Genomic DNA, 18,220 nt, shown 5'->3' with positions numbered 1-18,220 from the left:
TAGATTTACTACTTTATTACTTTCTATCTGTTACTATTACAGGGTCCAGCAACAATGTTATTGTACCTAGCTATATCTGGTTTACTCCTTACACGGTAAGTACAAGTCACTCAATCAAAGCTCTTTTCTTTGTTCTTCATCCCTCAGCAGGTCAATGACATAATCCCTATTTTCCAAGTGTTCCTGACCTTTGCTGTTCCTCTTAACAACTTTCAAATTCTTTCCCTCTTTCTTCATTTTACCATCTTCTAAAGAAGGGCTTTGGTCAGAGGATTCCATCAGTCTCTGAAAAAAGAATCTCCCTTGTTTGAGACTAGTGGGTTTGTTTTGATTTCTGTTGATATGTTTCATAGTAAGCCTTTTACTGTGTCATGGTCACAGACAAACTGTAGTTGCCATTCTTTGTATCTCCTGGACAGAGCCCCTCCTCTGCATGATGACTGCCTAGTGTGTTATTGTTATAATTATTTCAATTCTCTTCTACACTGGGCTGTAATCTTAATTTAGTTTTTCCAGTTAAAACTTGTTAAGTATTGAATACCTATATGTATTTAAATAATTGAATATAAAAAAGTATATTTGCATTTTTAAAGTATGTATCCTCCTCATCATCATCGTCGTCTAACGTCTGCTTTCTATGCTGGCATGGGTTGGACGGTTTGATTGAAGATTGGCGAGCCAAAAGGCTGCACCAGGCTATAATCCGATCTGGCAATGTTTCTACAGCTGGATGCCCTTCCTAACGCCAACCACTCCAAGAGTGTAGTGGATGCTTTTATGTGCCACTGGCACGAGGGCAAGTCAGGAAGTAATGGCATCAGCCACACTTGAATGGTGCTTTTTACGTGCCACTGGTACTGGACCAGTCAGGCTGCACTGGCATCGACCATGCTCGAATAGTGATTTTTACGTGCCACCAGCACTCCTTGTCTTGCAAGTTATTTGGTGACCCTGCTAGTACTGGAACCACATAAAAAGCATCCAGTCCATCCTAGGATATGTACTTCCCATACATACACATACATATCCTTCTCAGTTGTTTAATGTTTTCCAGTAGATATATTTACAAACAAGTAAAGCATTTTTGTTCTGAGATATCCTGAGATATCATGGCACAGCATGCAGTCTTGTGAAGGACTATGAATTTCTAACTCTACAAGGAGAGATGCTGCCATGTTTTTCATTAGACCATTCTTCATTGCAACTCCGCATCTTTGTATCTTTGATATATAAACTATTTTACTATTTTCTTCCTCTTCAGTGTACGCCGTCCGGTTGCTAAGCTGACAATGAAAGAGCAGCGTCTGGAAGGAGAATATCGATATGTAAACACCAGGTTAATCACTAACAGGTAATTGAAAACCGAGAGTATTTTATCCTGTTATTTCATGTTTTAAAAAAAAAACAGCAAAAATTTTATGTTAATTGTTATTGTTTATTCCTTTTTTTTCTTATATCTTTAGTACTTTTAGGCTATTAACATCACTGTAGATTAAGGTGGTGAAGTGGCAGTCGTTAGCATGCCTGGCAAAATGCTTAGTAGCATTTAATCTACTTTTGTGTTCTGAATTCAAATTCTTATTTCTTTATTACCCACAAGGGGCTAAACATAGAGGGGACAAACAAGGACAGACAAAGGGATTAAGTTGATTACATCGACCCCAGTGCGTAACTGGTACTTTATCGACCCCGAAAGGATGAAAGGCAAAGTCGACCTTGGTGGAATTTGCGCTAAGCACTTCGCCTGGCGTGCTAACGTTTCTGCCAGCCCGCCGCCTTTCTGAATTCAAATTCTGCTGAGGTTAACTTTGCCTTTCATCCTTTTGAGGTTTATAAAATAAGAACCAGACAAACACTGGGGCTGATATAATCGACTTACATCTTTCCCCAAAATTTGAAACCAATACCATGGTAGATTTAGTTGATAAATTTTATGATGTTCATAGAAAGGAAAAATTACCGTATTTTAACATGTATAAGGGAGCCTCATGTATAGGGAACCCCATTTGGAAAAAAGGTTTTGTAAGGGAATATAATACTATTCATGTATAAAGACTCCTGTATTTGTTTAACCTAATTTTTGACAAAAAAGGGTTCCTTATACACGTTAAAATACGGTACTTTCCAGTGAAGTATGGACTGGATGCTAATTTAGCTATTATGAAAACTTGTTCTGTATGGGCAAAAAGAAAAAAAATCCTGCCTTTTGTACCCCGATAACAACAATAATAATAATAATGATGAATTCACATAAAATGTATTTAAATATATATATATTACTGCTTTACAGTAAGGTGTGTAGTGTGAACCGAACCTGTGATAAAGCATGTCACAGCTGGCTGGCTGGCTGGCTTGTTTAGCCTTTGAGTACCCCCTTCCTGACATACACATGTTCATAGACCCATACACCCACATGAAAGCAACACAGCCAGTTGACACTAGTAAATCAAACTGAACTGAATTTTCAGCTGTAATTTCAATATTGTATTCACTTAGCTTTTTACAAAATGTCTTGTTTTGCTAAGATATAAATCTGTCATAACTATTAGCAAATGATAGATTTATATTCTTCAACAGACATTACAGTAGGATTTTGTTTGAAAGCACAAGAGTTTTCAGTGGAATTTTATTTCATCCAATAAAAGTATGCAAAAAAAAAAAACATTAATTTAAAAATGTTTTTTATTGTGAAATAGAGTCCAGAAGCTTCTCTTGCAAATTACATTGTATCAGTTTTATCAGGCATTGTTAGAAATATATAACACCTGAAAATAAAACAGAGTAGTCATTGCTGGAATACATCTGATCAGAGGTTTGCTCAACCGAGGTTGACCTGGGGCTAAACTGGTTTTGCTCTTTGATATGTATACCTTTCACCAACACATGTGCAATGCATGCACATACACACATACATGTACACACACATGCACATACATGCATACACACACATACACTATGGGCTTACAGGCTTCTTTCAGTTTTTGTTTACTAAATCCACTCACAGGGCTTTTGTCAGCCAGGGTCTATAGCCGAAGACCCTTGATTTGCTCAAGGTTCCACACTGTGGGACTGAACCTGAAACCACATGTTTGCAAAGCAAACATTTTAACTACATGGTTATACCTTTGCCTCTAGGCACAGCCAACAAGGCTGACAAATTTCATAGGTGATGTCATGGAAATGTAGGTTGATTAAAGGGTTCTAATTCACAATGACTTCAAGCTGTGCTCCATATTATAGAATTATTAGATTTACTGTTATATTCAGCACTGGTGACTATTTGCATGGCAAACAGTAAGTTTCCTGGTGTGCTGAGTAAACACTACAGATTTAATTGCTGGTTGGAGCTATCTTGTTGCACATTGTCTATTGGTGAAGTCCATGAATGTGGGGGATAAATATCATATTGTCAGATTGTCTTTCATTCTTGGCTTTACAAACAGGTGAAAAGAAATACTTCAGTACAAAAAGAAATCTTTGAAAAGAGGTTATTTTTTTTTTAATGACTTTTTATCAAAACAAGGTCTAAGGCCACTGTAGCATAAAGGATTACAAAGAAGGAAAAGAAGGGGGTCTTCAAATTCAAAATATATCAGTTGATAGGAAGCTAAAAGGACTGACTAGCACAGACCAGAATAAAACAAGATGATGGAAGTGAAATCCATAGAGCAGCAGTTTTTGAGGAAAGAAACTATTAGAATAAAGGGATCTATGACTACCAGGAAGCTGGTGACACATTCAAAAATTTTGACAGAAGGTACTAGACCAGAAAGTTCATAAATTTTTATAGAAATTGTTGTTGGTCAGCTTCAGGGTGGTCCTAATTCAGCTAATCCATGATCAAATATGTTCCACCTGTGACCATCCATTTATTTAATGGCTTTGGCCTAAAGAAGGTTTGAGGCCACTTTAGCATAGATAGGTTAATTGTTAAATATAACAAAAGAGTCAGAATGTTCAGTGTTACAATTTATTTCTCTGTTGTTTTAATGTTGCAGTGAAGAAGTAGCCTTCTACCAAGGGAATAAACGAGAGCACAACATCATTATTGCAACTTTTAAGAAAATGGTAAGCCAACGAGTCATTTTTTTTTTCTTGTTGATTTTCTTTGTTTTCCTCATTAACAGTTTAAGGTCGAGTGTGGCTTATTGACACACTGCTAAATTGTGAAGAGGACAGGTGTATATAAACCACATTTGTGTTATAAGCTATTTCATTGATTATCATCTTGTATTTTTTTCCTTTTTTTGCATCCCACACGTAAAGATTTGGTATTTATACCCGGCTTAGTGGTTAGGTTGTCAGCAGCATGATCGCAAGATTGTGCTTTCTATTCCTGGACTGGGCGACGCGTTGTGCTCTTGAGCAAGACACTTCATTTCATGTTGCTCCAGTCCACTCAGCTGGTAAAAATGAGTAACGCTGCGATGGACTGGCGTCCCATCCAGCTGGAGAACACATACGCCATTGAAACCGGGAAACCGGGCCCATGAGCCTGGCTAGGCTTTAAAAGGGCGCATTTATTTTTCTTTATTAAAGAATTAAGGATAATGATAGACACTTTTAGATTATTTCTGTTCTTTGCTGACATACAACTTACTGTTGACCTTTTCTTGTTTATTTTGTCAGGTTAGCCATGCAAATTCCTTCATATTCTTCCGTATGCAAATGGGTTTCATTGATAGTATCATTGCCAAATGTAAGTATGTTATTTACATCACATTCTTGTTGTTTTGTCCCAGGTCTGCCCTGGTCCAGCACAATTATTATCAAGCCTGTTCCTGCTTTGACAATGTTTTTTTGTTTTGTCAGGCTGTGTGTGTCCACAACTGCATTATTTAGTGTGTCTTTCCTCTTTTAAGATAACTGGTGTGATTTGAAGGAGATTTGGTTGCTCTTTCTAGCAGATCAAGCAACTACATAGTATATATATATATACATATATATATATATATATATATATATATATATATATATATATATATATATATATATATATATATATATATAATAACTCCTTGTTGGTCTGTCATGAAGTTTTTAGTGTAGCTCAAGGATGTTTCTGTATATTTGCTTGAATTGCTTGAAATAACTGCTGGATATCCCCAATTCGTGCATACCATCTTAAAAAAAAAGCAAGGAAAAACATATTGGATAATGTAGTCTTATATACTTTATTCCTGAGAAAAAGATGAGATGGTCATGGCAAGAATATCGTTACCATCTTGGTGATAGGCCTATTCAGCCATAGCTAACCTAGGGCTAAACAAGTGTAAATGTATTTTTATCAATTTCTATTATTGATAAAAATCAATACTATAGCATGTTGGTTTTACAATATCTAGTTTCTGTTCCCTTTTGGATCTGAGTTCAATACCCAATAGGGTTCATGGGATAAATGCTTACTCTGTGTTCAGATCCTACGGAAGTTGAGATTGCTTCATATCCTTCCTTTCCTAGTAGCTGTAGTGATTTTAGCCCTGGGTTGATCCTGATCAAGCTGAATCTCTAATTAAAGGTGTTTCAGCTGTGATCTCGTTAATTTTTGTATATCTCAACTAAATGGCTGGCTTTATCTGTGGATTAGCTTAACACCATTGCCTGGCATTTGGATGAAATTAGTAGAGTTCATTTCTGTTGTAGGCCTTGGCCCCTTGCTACCAGGGCCCTGATCTGAGGATAACTCGCATGTCCTGGTTTCACCTCTCTTCTTTTTCTCACTCATCTTAAAGACCCTGCAAAATTATCATGGGTATTACCATTCCTTCTCTGATTAATCCAAGAAAAAAAAAATTGGTCAATTGGTACAGGCATGGCTGTGTAATAAGAAGCTTGCTTCCCAACCGCCCAAGCACATGGTTCCAGGTTCAGTCCTACTGTGTGGCATCTTGGGCAAGTGTCTTCTGCTATAGCCTTGGGTTGATCAAAACCTTGTGAGTGGATTTGGTAGACGGAAACTGAAAGAAGCCTGTCCTGTGTATGTATGTCTATATTTATGTATTAGTGTGTGTGTGAGACTGTTTGTCCCTCCCCACCATTTTTGACAACTGATGTTGGTGTGCTTACACTCTTGTAACTTAGCAGTTTGGCAGAAGAGACTGATAGAATAAGTACTAGGCTTAAAAGATAAATCCTGGGGTTGATTTGTTTGACTAAAACCCCCTCAAGACAGTGCTCCAGCATGGTCGCAGCCAAATGATTTGAAACAAAAGAAATAATAAAAGAATGCCTCTTTTTTTTACAACTGTGATTTGAAGGAAATTTGGTTGCTATAGCCCCAGGGACTGCATAGAAGCTCCCTCATATTGGTATAGAAAAAAAGCAAAACAAAAAAAGGCATAAAACTGCTGATAATAATGATATCAATGATTATGATGTATGATATTAACTATTGCGGAATATATATTGTCTATAACCAACAGATGTTGCAACTGTTTGTGGATATTTGGTGGTAAGTCGTCCATTCCTGAACCTTGCTCATCCACGCCATCTGCACAGCACCAAAAGTGAACTCCTGGAGGTGAGGTTTTATATTTTCATTTTCACCATTTCATCTACATTCCATAATGGCCTATTGAAAGTCAAAACTCTAATTTTCTTCACCCATCCTAATCTTATTCTCACAGCTATGCTCTCAGAGCATCCACCTCCACTACTAACTTGGTCACCTAGATAACGGAAGTTATGTACTACCTCTAGCTTGCCCCACTGGGATACAATTTTTGTTAAACAAGGAAAGTGTTGACTTTATCTTATTTTCTGGCATACAAGTCAATTCTTTTCACACCAAAATTTACGGCCAAAAAATGTAGGTGAACTTAAATACCAAGATAACTTTGGACGACTAAAAATTTCATGTGAACTGCAGCAGGCTTTAGTGTAAACATTCAGACACTGCCACTAACAATCCATGTACTATGTCAACTTGTATTCTGGAAAATACAGTATTTTATTCTTATTTTTTTCAGGACTATTATAAAAGTGGGAGAATGCTGGTCAAAATGGCAGAAGCTACTGGACGAATTGTACTAGCCGGACGTGAAATGACTCGATTATCAGGGTAACATATATCAGTTATTTGACTACTTAAACGTTTTAGTGGCACCCACAAGAGAGCTGTGCATGGATGTTTAACTATGCCTTAATGACTATCTACAATCTGTATGGTTTGAGTTGAGGGACTGACTAAACCATACAATGCAAAAATATTGGAAACCAAATCAAAATACTACAGTGTAGATAAAGTTTAATGTTATATAAGAAAAATATTATGACATGTATATTGAAAGCTCTGCTTGTGTGCGTGTGTGTGTATATATATATATATATATATATATATATATATATATATATACATACATACACATACATTTATAGGAGTGTATGCTCTGATTGTGTGTATGTAAGGTATGAAAATATACATAAAATTGTATATATGAACTTGTATGAATTATATTTGTATATATGAATATGTCTGAATGTATGTATGTGTTTATGTATATAATTATGCATGTGTGTGTGTGTACATGCACACATACATACTCTCACATGTTTGGGTGTATGTATGTATCTGTCTGATTGTATGCATGTGTATATATATATATAACTAAATGTGTGTGTGTGTGTATATATATATATATATATATATATATATCATCCTCCTCATTGTTTAACGTCTGCTTTCCATGCTAGCATGGGTTGGACGATTTGACTGAGGACTGGCGAACCAGATGGCTGCACCAGGCTTCAATCTGATCTTGCAGAGTTTCTACAGCTGGATGCCCTTCCTAATGCCAACCACTCTGAGAGTGTAGTGGGTGCTTTTACATGCCACTGGCACGATGGCCAGTCAGGCGGTACCGGCAACGGCCGATTGTTACAAACATGTCTAAACCTATATAAATATGAATCTATTGGCATACATGAACATTTTATTACTTTCCATTTTCCTACTGTTTATAATTAAAAATATTTTCTTACATTTAACAAACAGATTCACTGCCCGAGTAACAGAGTTGATGCAAGTTCTTGATGAACTCAATAAAGGATCATATAAACGCACAATGGTAATTGAAAATGGTGAGCATTATTTATTTATTTTAGCGGTTGGAGAACCTGAAAGGGTTAATTTATATCTAAAGTGTATTCAATATTATATAGTAGTTATATGTACAGACTGTTAAATAGAATTATTGTTTTGATCATCAGTATTTATGAATTGTATTTTCTGTTATATAGTAATTATGTAATGGTTACTATACTATAGTATTAAGGGTTGGTGGGGTGAGTCAACACGGGACTTTTTTTGTCTTGTTGGGGAGTAACATCTCTAGTGCTTGTGACATGATAATACAAATCCAGTCCATATTGTAAAGTGGTAGGTGATGGTGAAGGCATCCAGTCATTATAAACCATCAAAAAAATTATTTTTCTCTGTTGCTATACTTGTGTTTATCAGGTGTTGAAGGATTGTGACAATTGGTAAGATAGTGTGGGAGCCATCTAACTCATGCTGGCTTAGAAAAATGGATGTTAAAATGGTGATGATGTTAATGATAAGCAGAAAGCTCTGTCATATTGTTTCTATTGAAGTACAGTAATGAGGAGGTCATGTTGAACTTGATTTCTGTAATTTGACTCCTTTGTTTTCTTCTTCTTCTTCTTCTTCAGGTTTGAACAGACCATTCCCACTAAAACCTGGCAGTGGCAAAATTATTTTCAAAGATCACATGATTATGTAAGTTGACATCTATGTTCCTTGCAGACAGAGACACATGCACACACATGTTCGCAATATGTGTACACACACACACACACACACACACAGACACACACGCGTATGCAGCACATACACACTTATGCAGACAGATACACACACACACACACATAGCAAACACATATTACCTTACTTGGAAACAGGTGAGGGTTAGCAGCACACACATACACACAGATCTGAGAATACACACATTGATTTTTTAAAGAATTTTCATTGATTTTTTTAAAAGTAATTGTTAGTTATTATTCCATTTACCTGAGTTTCTTTAAATTTCCTCCAGGTTTGACAAAGTTCCGTTAGTGACACCTAATGGCGATGTTCTAATCAAGGAGATGACTTTTGAGGTAAGTTTGCTACCTCAAATTCTAACCATTTTATATTTTCCAAATGGCAGCTGGAAGTTGTCAATACTAATAAACATAATTAAAAAGGTGAAATAAAATTGGCATATTGAATGCAAAGATTAGTGGCAATACTTCTGGCTCTTTATATTCCGAATTCAAATTCTTCCAAGGTCAACTTAGACTTTCACCCTTTTGGAGTCAATAAAATAAGTGCCAGTTAAGGACTGGGGTTGATGTAATTGACTTTCCCTTCCCCTGCAAACTGCAGGCCTTGTGTGAAATTTAGGAAGGTTATGAGTCCTACAGAGGTCACTTTTGCTTTTCATCTTTTCTGGATTGATAAAAAAGAAAGAAAAAAAAGCACCAATCCAGGACTGTGGTTTGGCTGAACTGTAAGAGGATCAGACCAGGTGCTTTGTGATATTTATTCCTGTCCTTTGTGTTCTGAGTTCAAATGCTGCCATGACCTATTTAGATGGTAGACTTAATGTCTCCAAGTTTAAACTAACACTGCCACCACCACCTGTTACTTTTGTGCATTTAGCTGAATCCATGCTGTTGCAAGCATTTGAAGCAGGATTCCAGTTTGAGGATACCTTCCTTTCGGTCTTGGAAATTGTGTAAAGAATTATGGGCACTGCCTTCATGCCTGACTAAAAGATGAAAAAAAAAAAAACTGAACCTAGTCCAGTCTCTAGAATCCTGGGAATGTTGAAAAGTTCCTGGCTTTGGGTAAAAGAAAATTGAGGAGGGTCACTTAATTATGATTTTATTCAACATATTCCCCTCTCAGATTCACACTTATTGCAGTGGTCCTTCAGTTTTTTTAAGACGTGTAAAAGAACTTGGAAGGTTGGGCCTTCAACCAGGTCTTTCGCAATACCCCTAAAGCCAGGAACTTTCTAACACCTTCTCATATAAGATCTATATGTATTTAAAAAGAATTCAATAAAGTATACTGTTTCTTTACAAATGTATTTGTTTTTTTTTTTGTTTTTCTCTAGGTACATTCTGGCATGAATGTTCTGGTATGTGGTCCAAATGGATGTGGAAAAAGTTCTTTGTTCCGTACTCTTGGAGAAGTAAGTTTTCCTTCTTTTCTCCCTTTTTTTTTGTTTCTTAAAAAAAAAAAACCTTTTACATCAATAATTTCTTTTTATGTGTTCCCATGGGTTTACCTTCTGCTTGCTCAGTCAGGAGACTAACAAACCACATTCTGATCATAAAGTTGTTTGGAGCGGCACCTGTATTCCTGGTAGACTAATCCAGGGGTTTTCAAACTGTGGTCCGTGGACAGCAAATACTTTTTATGGGCAATTTGATTTTATATATGTTTTTTAATCGAAATCTTTTAATTGACAATAAACCTATTTGTTAAATACTGTTAAATAAATAAATGTAAAAAATATATGTTATTTTAAGCAAATATTTATGTATAAATTTCATAAGCGTTTATAAGGAGGTCCCTAAGGTAAAGCCTGAAGTATAAAGGGGTCCGCAAGTCAAAAAGTTTGAAAACCCCTGGACTAATCAACAGCTAGAGTAATAAAGTGCCTTACCGAAAGACTTGAGCGGAGCTAGAAAGGGAGCCTCTTTGAGCTTGTTTGACCTGCTCGAAATAACAATAACACTAATAATATTATCGTTATTATTACAGTTGTGGCCATTGTTTGGTGGAACATTAATTAAACCAGATAAACGGAAACTCTTTTACGTGCCTCAGGTAAGTTGAATAACACATCATCATCATCATCTGATGTTTTATACTGTTTTGAGTCTAATAAACTATCCCTTCTCTATCTTTGTAGCGACCCTATATGGCTGTTGGCTCACTCCGGGAACAAATGATATACCCAGATGTTTATGTAGATCAAAGGGCAAAGAACATTAGTGATGCTCAACTAGAAGATATTTTGGAAAAGGTAAGCTTGTTTCCCACCACTTTCTTTCTGCATTGAAAATAAAGGTGCGAAAATATTTCTTTTTCTTAACTTGTTTGTTTCACATCTGTTTTTCCATGCTGGCATGGGTTAGGTGAATATATTATTGAGGCATTGTTTTAATGGATACCCTTCCTGTCATTACCCCTTTTCCTACCTGGTTTTCAAGAAATGAACCTTTTATTTCACATGTCTTGAAAGGCGTGCAACATAGAGCACAAATATAAACAAGCACACAGACACATGTGCATACACACACACAAACGCACACTTCTCTCAGTTTCTGTCTCCCAAATTCACTTGCAAGGCTTTGGTCCACCTAGAGCTATAATAGAAAATGCTTACCCAAGTTATTGTGCTGCGGGACTCAGCCTGAAACCATATGCAAACTTAACTACACAACCATGCTTGTACCTATAATCATACCTGCACCTATATAATTTTTTTGTTCTAGTTGGACACTAACTCATTGCCTGCCGTGAACCCCATTTGGGGATCTGCTAAAAACAGTCTCACTGCTGTTTGTTCGTTGTATTTAAAGTGAATTGCTTATGTACATTGCATTTGCGGAGGTGTGTTTAACGATATTTAGTAGTTAAAGTTTATCATTATTAGCCCTGGCTTATTCTAGAGGACATTTTATGTCATAAATCACAATTTTTGAACTACAAAAATATTGACTGTTTTGAAAACATTTTTTTTTTTTTTTGCATTTCTCGTTTATATCATTCATTGATATTTCATACACTTTTGCATTTGATACTATAGTTTCCAAAAAAACTAAAATGTTTATTATTGAAATTGAATAGAAAAAGGATAAATATGCTTTTTTTTCAGTGATCCCCATTTGGGACTTTTCAAAAAATTTATTATAATTTCCAAGATAACTCACATATGCAGATAATATAAATACTATATATTATTTTAACTCCTGAGACACCAGGCAAAGCCAAAAATTATGAATAAAAAAATTTGGCAGTTAGCAGCTTAAATGATTTTTTTCTTTTGTTTTTCAGGTTCAGTTAGGGTATTTACTGGAGAGAGAAGGTGGTTGGGAGTCGGTGAAGGTTTGTTGGCTGTTTTTACATCATTTTTTTGTAACCTATTAGTAACATTTTAATCTCTGCTTGTAAGAAATTTTATGTTTTTGACCCCTTGTATCGTAAATCTTATAAATCAGTGGTTCTCAAAGTGTGCAGTACTGCTCCCCTGGGGGTGGTGGAAAGATCCCTGGGGACAATAATGGGGTGGCCAAAGAAGGCGATAATGGAGTGGCCAAAGAGGGCGGTAATGGGGTGACCAAAGGGGGCAGTAATGGGGTGGTCAAAAGGGGGCGATGGATGTAAAACAACAAAATAATGAGTTAATTAGGTTAAGTTTTATTTGTGAAATACAGTTGTTTTGAATTTGTTACAGAAAGTGGTCTGTGTTTGTGGTGGTGAGTGGGGTGAAGTGGGGCACTAGGAATATGGCCCGGGTGCCAAGCAGGTGACAACCTGAGGAAGTTTGCGAGCCACTGTTATAAATAAACGAATCTTAGATTTAATCACCCTGTATAACAAATTCACAAACACAATATAGATGTATAAAGCAGCTGAACTCTTATTTCTTATTCAGGATTGGATGGATGTTCTCAGTGGAGGTGAAAAACAAAGAATGGCTGTAAGTGAAAAAATTTTAATTATAAATCTAAAATTAAATTTAGTTATAATTGTTCTAGTTATTTTGTATTTTAATTTTCAAATCTTTAATTTTAAAATGTGTAATTCATGTTGCAACTATTACTACAATTAGTCCTCTGTGATAACAATTAGTGTTTACTTATCCTTGTACCTTTTGGGTTTTACTTGTTTCAATCATTAGACTGTGGCCATGCTGGGGTACTGCTTTGAGGAATTTTTGTTGAATGAACCGGCTCCAATACTTTTTTTTTGGAAGTCTGGTACTTATTCTATCGAGTTCCTTTTGCTGAACCACTAAGTTATGGGGACATAAAGATGCCAGCAGTGGGGGACAAACACAGACACAAATTATATAAAGCACACACAAGTGTGTATGAGTGACATGCATTAATTGAACTTACAATGTAATCCTGTTATTTCTTTTTTTTCATTTTCTCCAGATGGCTCGTCTCTTCTACCACAAACCCCAGTTTGCTATTCTAGATGAATGTACCAGTGCTGTCAGTGTCGATGTCGAAGGTTTTATTTACCAACATTGCAGAAAGGTAACTTCTATTAACTATTTTGTTAGCCTTTTCCTTTTGAAATGCATGGCTTTTGTTTCAATTAATTGTGAGAAAGAAAGAAAAAATTTAGCAAGATAACTGTGTCGTCATTAAACTAGCTTTTGAAACATAAATTAACATGACATTTTGAAATAAGGTTTGAATTTAGATCATTTTAAATTGCTAAGTTTGTATTGTAGAGCCAGGGGTGATCTCACACTAGTTGGTATGAAAAGGGTTAAGTAGCACTTTTAAAGTTTGTTTTGGTTTTAATTGAGAAGAAATGAATTTGGTCACGACCATTGAAGGCTCTCTGAGTCTGATCAGATAATGGTTAATGTTCAGCTTGTAAAAAGAATGGATTTTTTGCAATGAAACAAGTGTGTAATGAACCCAGCACTTCATCTGGTAAATGAGCTCGGCCTAGACTCTACAGTTGAGGAAATTGTTGATGGTATTTGTTCTTTGGACAAAGTGTTTACTCATACACAGACAATCAAACTGGGGAAAGTGATAAGGAAAGGATCAATTTGGGTGAACAAATATAGTAGTTGAGGGATAGGCCTATTATTGTTATTCTCCTAAATGTTTTAGTGCTTCTGTCCATTAGTCTGCCTATAATCATTACTTTAAGGTGTGTATGCATTTTTTTTCTGCTCAGGAGCCCAGGTGGCAAGTAAAGTTAGACACAGGGATCCTGGTCCCAGAGGATTAATGTTTAGTCTCAACCTATCACTAATCCCTTCCCTCTCCACTGCTCCCTGCCATACCCTTACGTTTCTCTCCTCTTAGTTACCATTCCTCATCACCAAAGATCACCACCCACTCTCTTTCTATTTATTCCCCTTCAATTATAGAGGCCACTTTAGGGCCTTGGTCTTGAAAGTTATGAGGTGATTATCACTAATGCTGATGTCATGAAAAAAAGCACCCAGTACGTTCTTATTATAAACTGGTTGGTGTCAGGACAAGCATCCAGCTATAGAAACCATGTCTATGTAGATATTGATGTATGATGTAGCCCTATGACTCATCAGACCTTATCAAACCATCCAACCCATGTCAACATGGAAGCTTGGTGTTAAATGGTGATGATGATGATGATGTTTAACCTCAAGGTGAGCTTTGAATGAACAGACTCATGATCAAAAGCATTCCAGGTATAATCATTCCCATTTATTTTTCAGATTTTCAGGCATAGTATATTACCCAAACCTATATGTACTCGCCATTTTAAAATGGCAGGTTGTGATTTGAGGCTAATTTGGTCGATTTACTGACTATTTAGAGACTTTTTTGTTGGCTTCTTTTACAAACTGAAACTACTAACATTCACATTTTTGTTCCTTGCCATTTTCTTCGCTGAATTCCATTTCATTGTATTTTATTCCATTTTCTTTCAGCTTGGAATTACACTGTTTACAGTTTCACATAGAAAATCTCTGTGGGAGCACCATGAGGTAATAAATTCTTCAGTTTCTGCAATTTTGTGTAGTTGTATAAAAAATATTTGGCCCTCTAGTCAAGAAACTCACTTTGCAATCACACTGGTTTGTCACCTTGAGCAAGTGTCTTCTACTTTTGCCTCAGGCTGAACAATGCCTTGTGAGTGAATTTGTTGGATGGGAATTGTGTATTATACACACTCATATGTGTTGTGTGTATGTGCTTGAGAAGACCCGGCAAGCCAAGTGAGACCGTAACCCGTGGCCTATGCTAGGGGTGTAACCAGCCCACTTATGCGTATCTTTCCTTTTGTCTGGCCTGCTGAGTTTAACTATTGCAAAGGTTGACTTAGCCTTTCATCTTTTTGGGGTTGATAAAATAAGTACCAGTCAGTCACACAATGGAGTCGAGGTAATCGACTTGTTCCCTCCCCTCCCTAAAACTGCTCGAGTTGTATCACAATTTGAAACCACTGTTATTATTATTAATTATATATGTTTATTTATTTATTTATTTTTTTTTTTTGCCTTCCAGTATTATTTGAAGATGGATGGACAAGGCAACTATGAATTCCAGCCAATCACACCTGAAACAAAAGAATTTGGTTCATGACTTAACAAGATTGCTGTAAATTGTATTGGTTGATGAATACTGATAACATCTTGATAAGACGGTGTCTGCTGGCACCTGTGTTATTTGAAAATCAACTGTCTGACAAATGTGTGTGTGTGTGTGTGTGTGTATATATTTATGTCTTGTGTATATGTAAATATATATATATGTTTGTGTATATATACACATATACAGGTGTACATATTCATGTATATTTCTGCGCATGTATGTGTGTGTGTGTATATATATATATAAAATATACACGTGTATGTGTATACACATACACACACACACACATATATATGTATGTTTGGATATGTTGTGTCTGATTTTTGATGCTATTAGCATGGAAAAAATATAGGGCGAATGTACATACATACATACATGTATAAATAGCATGTACATGTGTTTTTATTGTATTATGTGTATAAACATGTGTGTGTATGTATATATATATACACACACACATACACACACACTAAACTAATGTCAGTGGCAGGATTTTATGAAAAATGAGAAAAGTATGCCAATTTGAAATAGATAAATTTACCAGCTAGGAATGAGCATCAATTACGATAATAATATTAATTAATAAATGTTAATAATGATGATAATAATAATGTAAATTAGGTGTTGATTTTTAAAAGCTGTTCAATAAATAGTTGCTTTTTGTTTTTGTTCTTTTTTAAAAAAAACATTGTTAGTCTTTCATTATTGATGTTAAAACAACTTGGAGCAGTAACAGCATGGTACCTGTGGTATACTCTTTTACTCTTTTCAGTCATTTGACTGCGGCCATGCTGGAGCACTGCCTTTAGTCGAGCAATCGACCCCAGGACTTATTCTTTGTAAGCCTTATTCTATCGGTCTCTTTCTGCTGAACCGCTAAGTTACGGGGACATAAACACACCAGCATCGGTTGTCAAGCGATGGTGGGGTGGGGGGGACAGACACAGACACACAAACATAAATGAGATAGTTGTGGTGAAGAATTGTATGATATAATTTTAGAGATTTGTTGTAAAGTCCGGAAGAAATCTCTTTGAATATAAGTACCTTAACGGTATTTCATCTGTCTTTACATTCTGAGTTCAAATTCCGCTGAGGTCAACTTTGCCTTTCATCTTTTCAGGGTTGAAAAAATATAAGTACCAGTTGCATACTGGCTCGATCTAATTGGCTAGCCCCCTCCCCCAAAATTTCGGGCTTTGTGCCTAGAGTAAAAAAGAAATATAAGCACCTGTGCCAGTGCCACGTAAAAGCACCCAGTACACTCTGTAAAGTGATTGGCATTCGGAAGGGCATCCAGCCATAGAAACCATGCCAAAACATACATGGAGCCCAGGCAGCTCTTCAGCTGACCAGCTTCTGTGAAACAGTCCAACCCATGCTAGCATGGAAAATGGACATTAAATGATGATGATATACACACCACAGACTTCTTTCAGTTTTTATCTATCAAATCCACTCACTAGGGTTTGATTGGCCCAGGGCTATTGTAGAAGACACTTGCCCAAGCTGCAGTGCAGTGAGACCATACGGTTGGGAGGTATGTTTCTAAGCCACACAGACATGCCCGTGCCTATCCACTGTTCTTATTTGTGTGCTACTTTTTCTAGGTAGAATTTCATTTGATGTAATGAGAAATTGCCAGCTGCTTCGAGCCAATGGTCTATATACTAAATTGAGCTCTGTGTCTAATCCAAGAACACAATATATTCATTCATCATCATCACCATTTTAAAGTCCATTTTTCCATGGTTGCACTCATCAGAATTTGTTGAGGTAGATTCTTCTCTTGGTCAATGACTTTCCTGTGTCCAACTCATCTGTTTCGAAGCATCTGACAAATGTTTTCATGGAAGATTGTAAACGAATGACACTGCTTGTACCAGGTGATACTCATTTACAACTATCATGTGATACCTAAACAAGAATGCACACACCCATACATACAACCATCTAGCAAATTCACAAGGCTTTGGTCAGCCCAGGACAAGAGTAGTAGATACTTGCCTCGGGATGCAGTGGGGCTGAACTTGAAACCATGTGGTTGGGAAGCAAAATTCTTAACCATCCAACCCATGCTTGTAAATTACAAAAGCATGGGTGGTAAACTCAGCCCCTCACCCAGTTTAACATCACCTTTGAATTCCCAGGACGTGATTGTGATGTAATGGATTTCACTAAAAGTTGAGTGCCTTTAGCAGAGTCTTCTGTCGCAAGTCTTTGGACTACTTCTCCAGTTTGAGGATAACCCACTAGTCCTGGAAGTTCTGTGAAAATGTAATGGGTGTTGCCTTTGTGCTTTTGAATTATTAGCATTATCATTGTGATCTCTACTTTTCCTTGCTTGCATGTATCAGATGAAAATCCATAAAATTAAATTTCAGTCGGTTTAAAGCACCACTTATGAATTGCTTCTCCTCTTCCCATTTTTCTGATATTGAATTAAATTGGAAGTATTCACCTGAATGGAGAATCTACCTTGGTATTTTAAAGTATAACAAAGGTCTGCTGAGATTAGATTAAATTTTGATAAGAAGATTATCTGCAGCAACACGCTATGGTAGCATTTCAATACTTAAAATCTCAACTAAGAGAAATTTGGGGCAGGATTTCAAATTCTAATGTTCTTCTTGATATTGAATTAAATTGGAAGTATTCACCTGAATGGAGAATCTACCTTGGTATTTTAAAGTATAACAAAGGTCTGCTGAGATTAGATTAAATTTTGATAAGAAGATTATCTGCAGCAACACGCTATGGTAGCATTTCAATACTTAAAATCTCAACTAAGAGAAATTTGGGGCAGGATTTCAAATTCTAATGTTCTTCTTGATCAATTTGGAAATATAAAACAGCAGAGATCTGG

General features: G+C 36.2%; 1 protein-coding gene across 1 annotated transcript in view; it reads left to right on the top strand.

The window, feature by feature from the left end:
- The window catches only part of LOC106873384 (ATP-binding cassette sub-family D member 3), a 41,791-nt gene extending 25,826 nt beyond the window's left edge, over positions 1-15,965 (top strand). Inside the window, exons 11-27 of the mRNA XM_089354871.1 lie at positions 43-95; positions 1,262-1,351; positions 3,999-4,068; positions 4,630-4,699; positions 6,423-6,520; positions 6,969-7,060; positions 7,994-8,079; positions 8,671-8,737; positions 9,057-9,120; positions 10,125-10,202; positions 10,778-10,843; positions 10,929-11,042; positions 12,077-12,127; positions 12,678-12,722; positions 13,183-13,287; positions 14,691-14,747; positions 15,268-15,965. Of these exons, the coding sequence (XP_089210997.1) occupies positions 43-95; positions 1,262-1,351; positions 3,999-4,068; positions 4,630-4,699; positions 6,423-6,520; positions 6,969-7,060; positions 7,994-8,079; positions 8,671-8,737; positions 9,057-9,120; positions 10,125-10,202; positions 10,778-10,843; positions 10,929-11,042; positions 12,077-12,127; positions 12,678-12,722; positions 13,183-13,287; positions 14,691-14,747; positions 15,268-15,345 (1,284 nt within the window). The 3' untranslated portion in view covers positions 15,346-15,965. The remainder of the gene's footprint in view (positions 1-42; positions 96-1,261; positions 1,352-3,998; positions 4,069-4,629; positions 4,700-6,422; positions 6,521-6,968; positions 7,061-7,993; positions 8,080-8,670; positions 8,738-9,056; positions 9,121-10,124; positions 10,203-10,777; positions 10,844-10,928; positions 11,043-12,076; positions 12,128-12,677; positions 12,723-13,182; positions 13,288-14,690; positions 14,748-15,267) is intronic.
- Positions 15,966-18,220: the final 2,255 nt, after the last annotated feature.

The sequence above is a fragment of the Octopus bimaculoides genome, chromosome 7, assembly GCF_046866305.1.
Source record: "Octopus bimaculoides isolate indiv1 chromosome 7, ASM4686630v1, whole genome shotgun sequence".
In the NCBI taxonomy this organism is placed as follows: domain Eukaryota; kingdom Metazoa; phylum Mollusca; class Cephalopoda; order Octopoda; family Octopodidae; genus Octopus; species Octopus bimaculoides.
The sequence above is the reverse complement of the archived record's forward strand: the minus strand, read 5'-3'. Positions and strand labels throughout refer to the sequence as shown.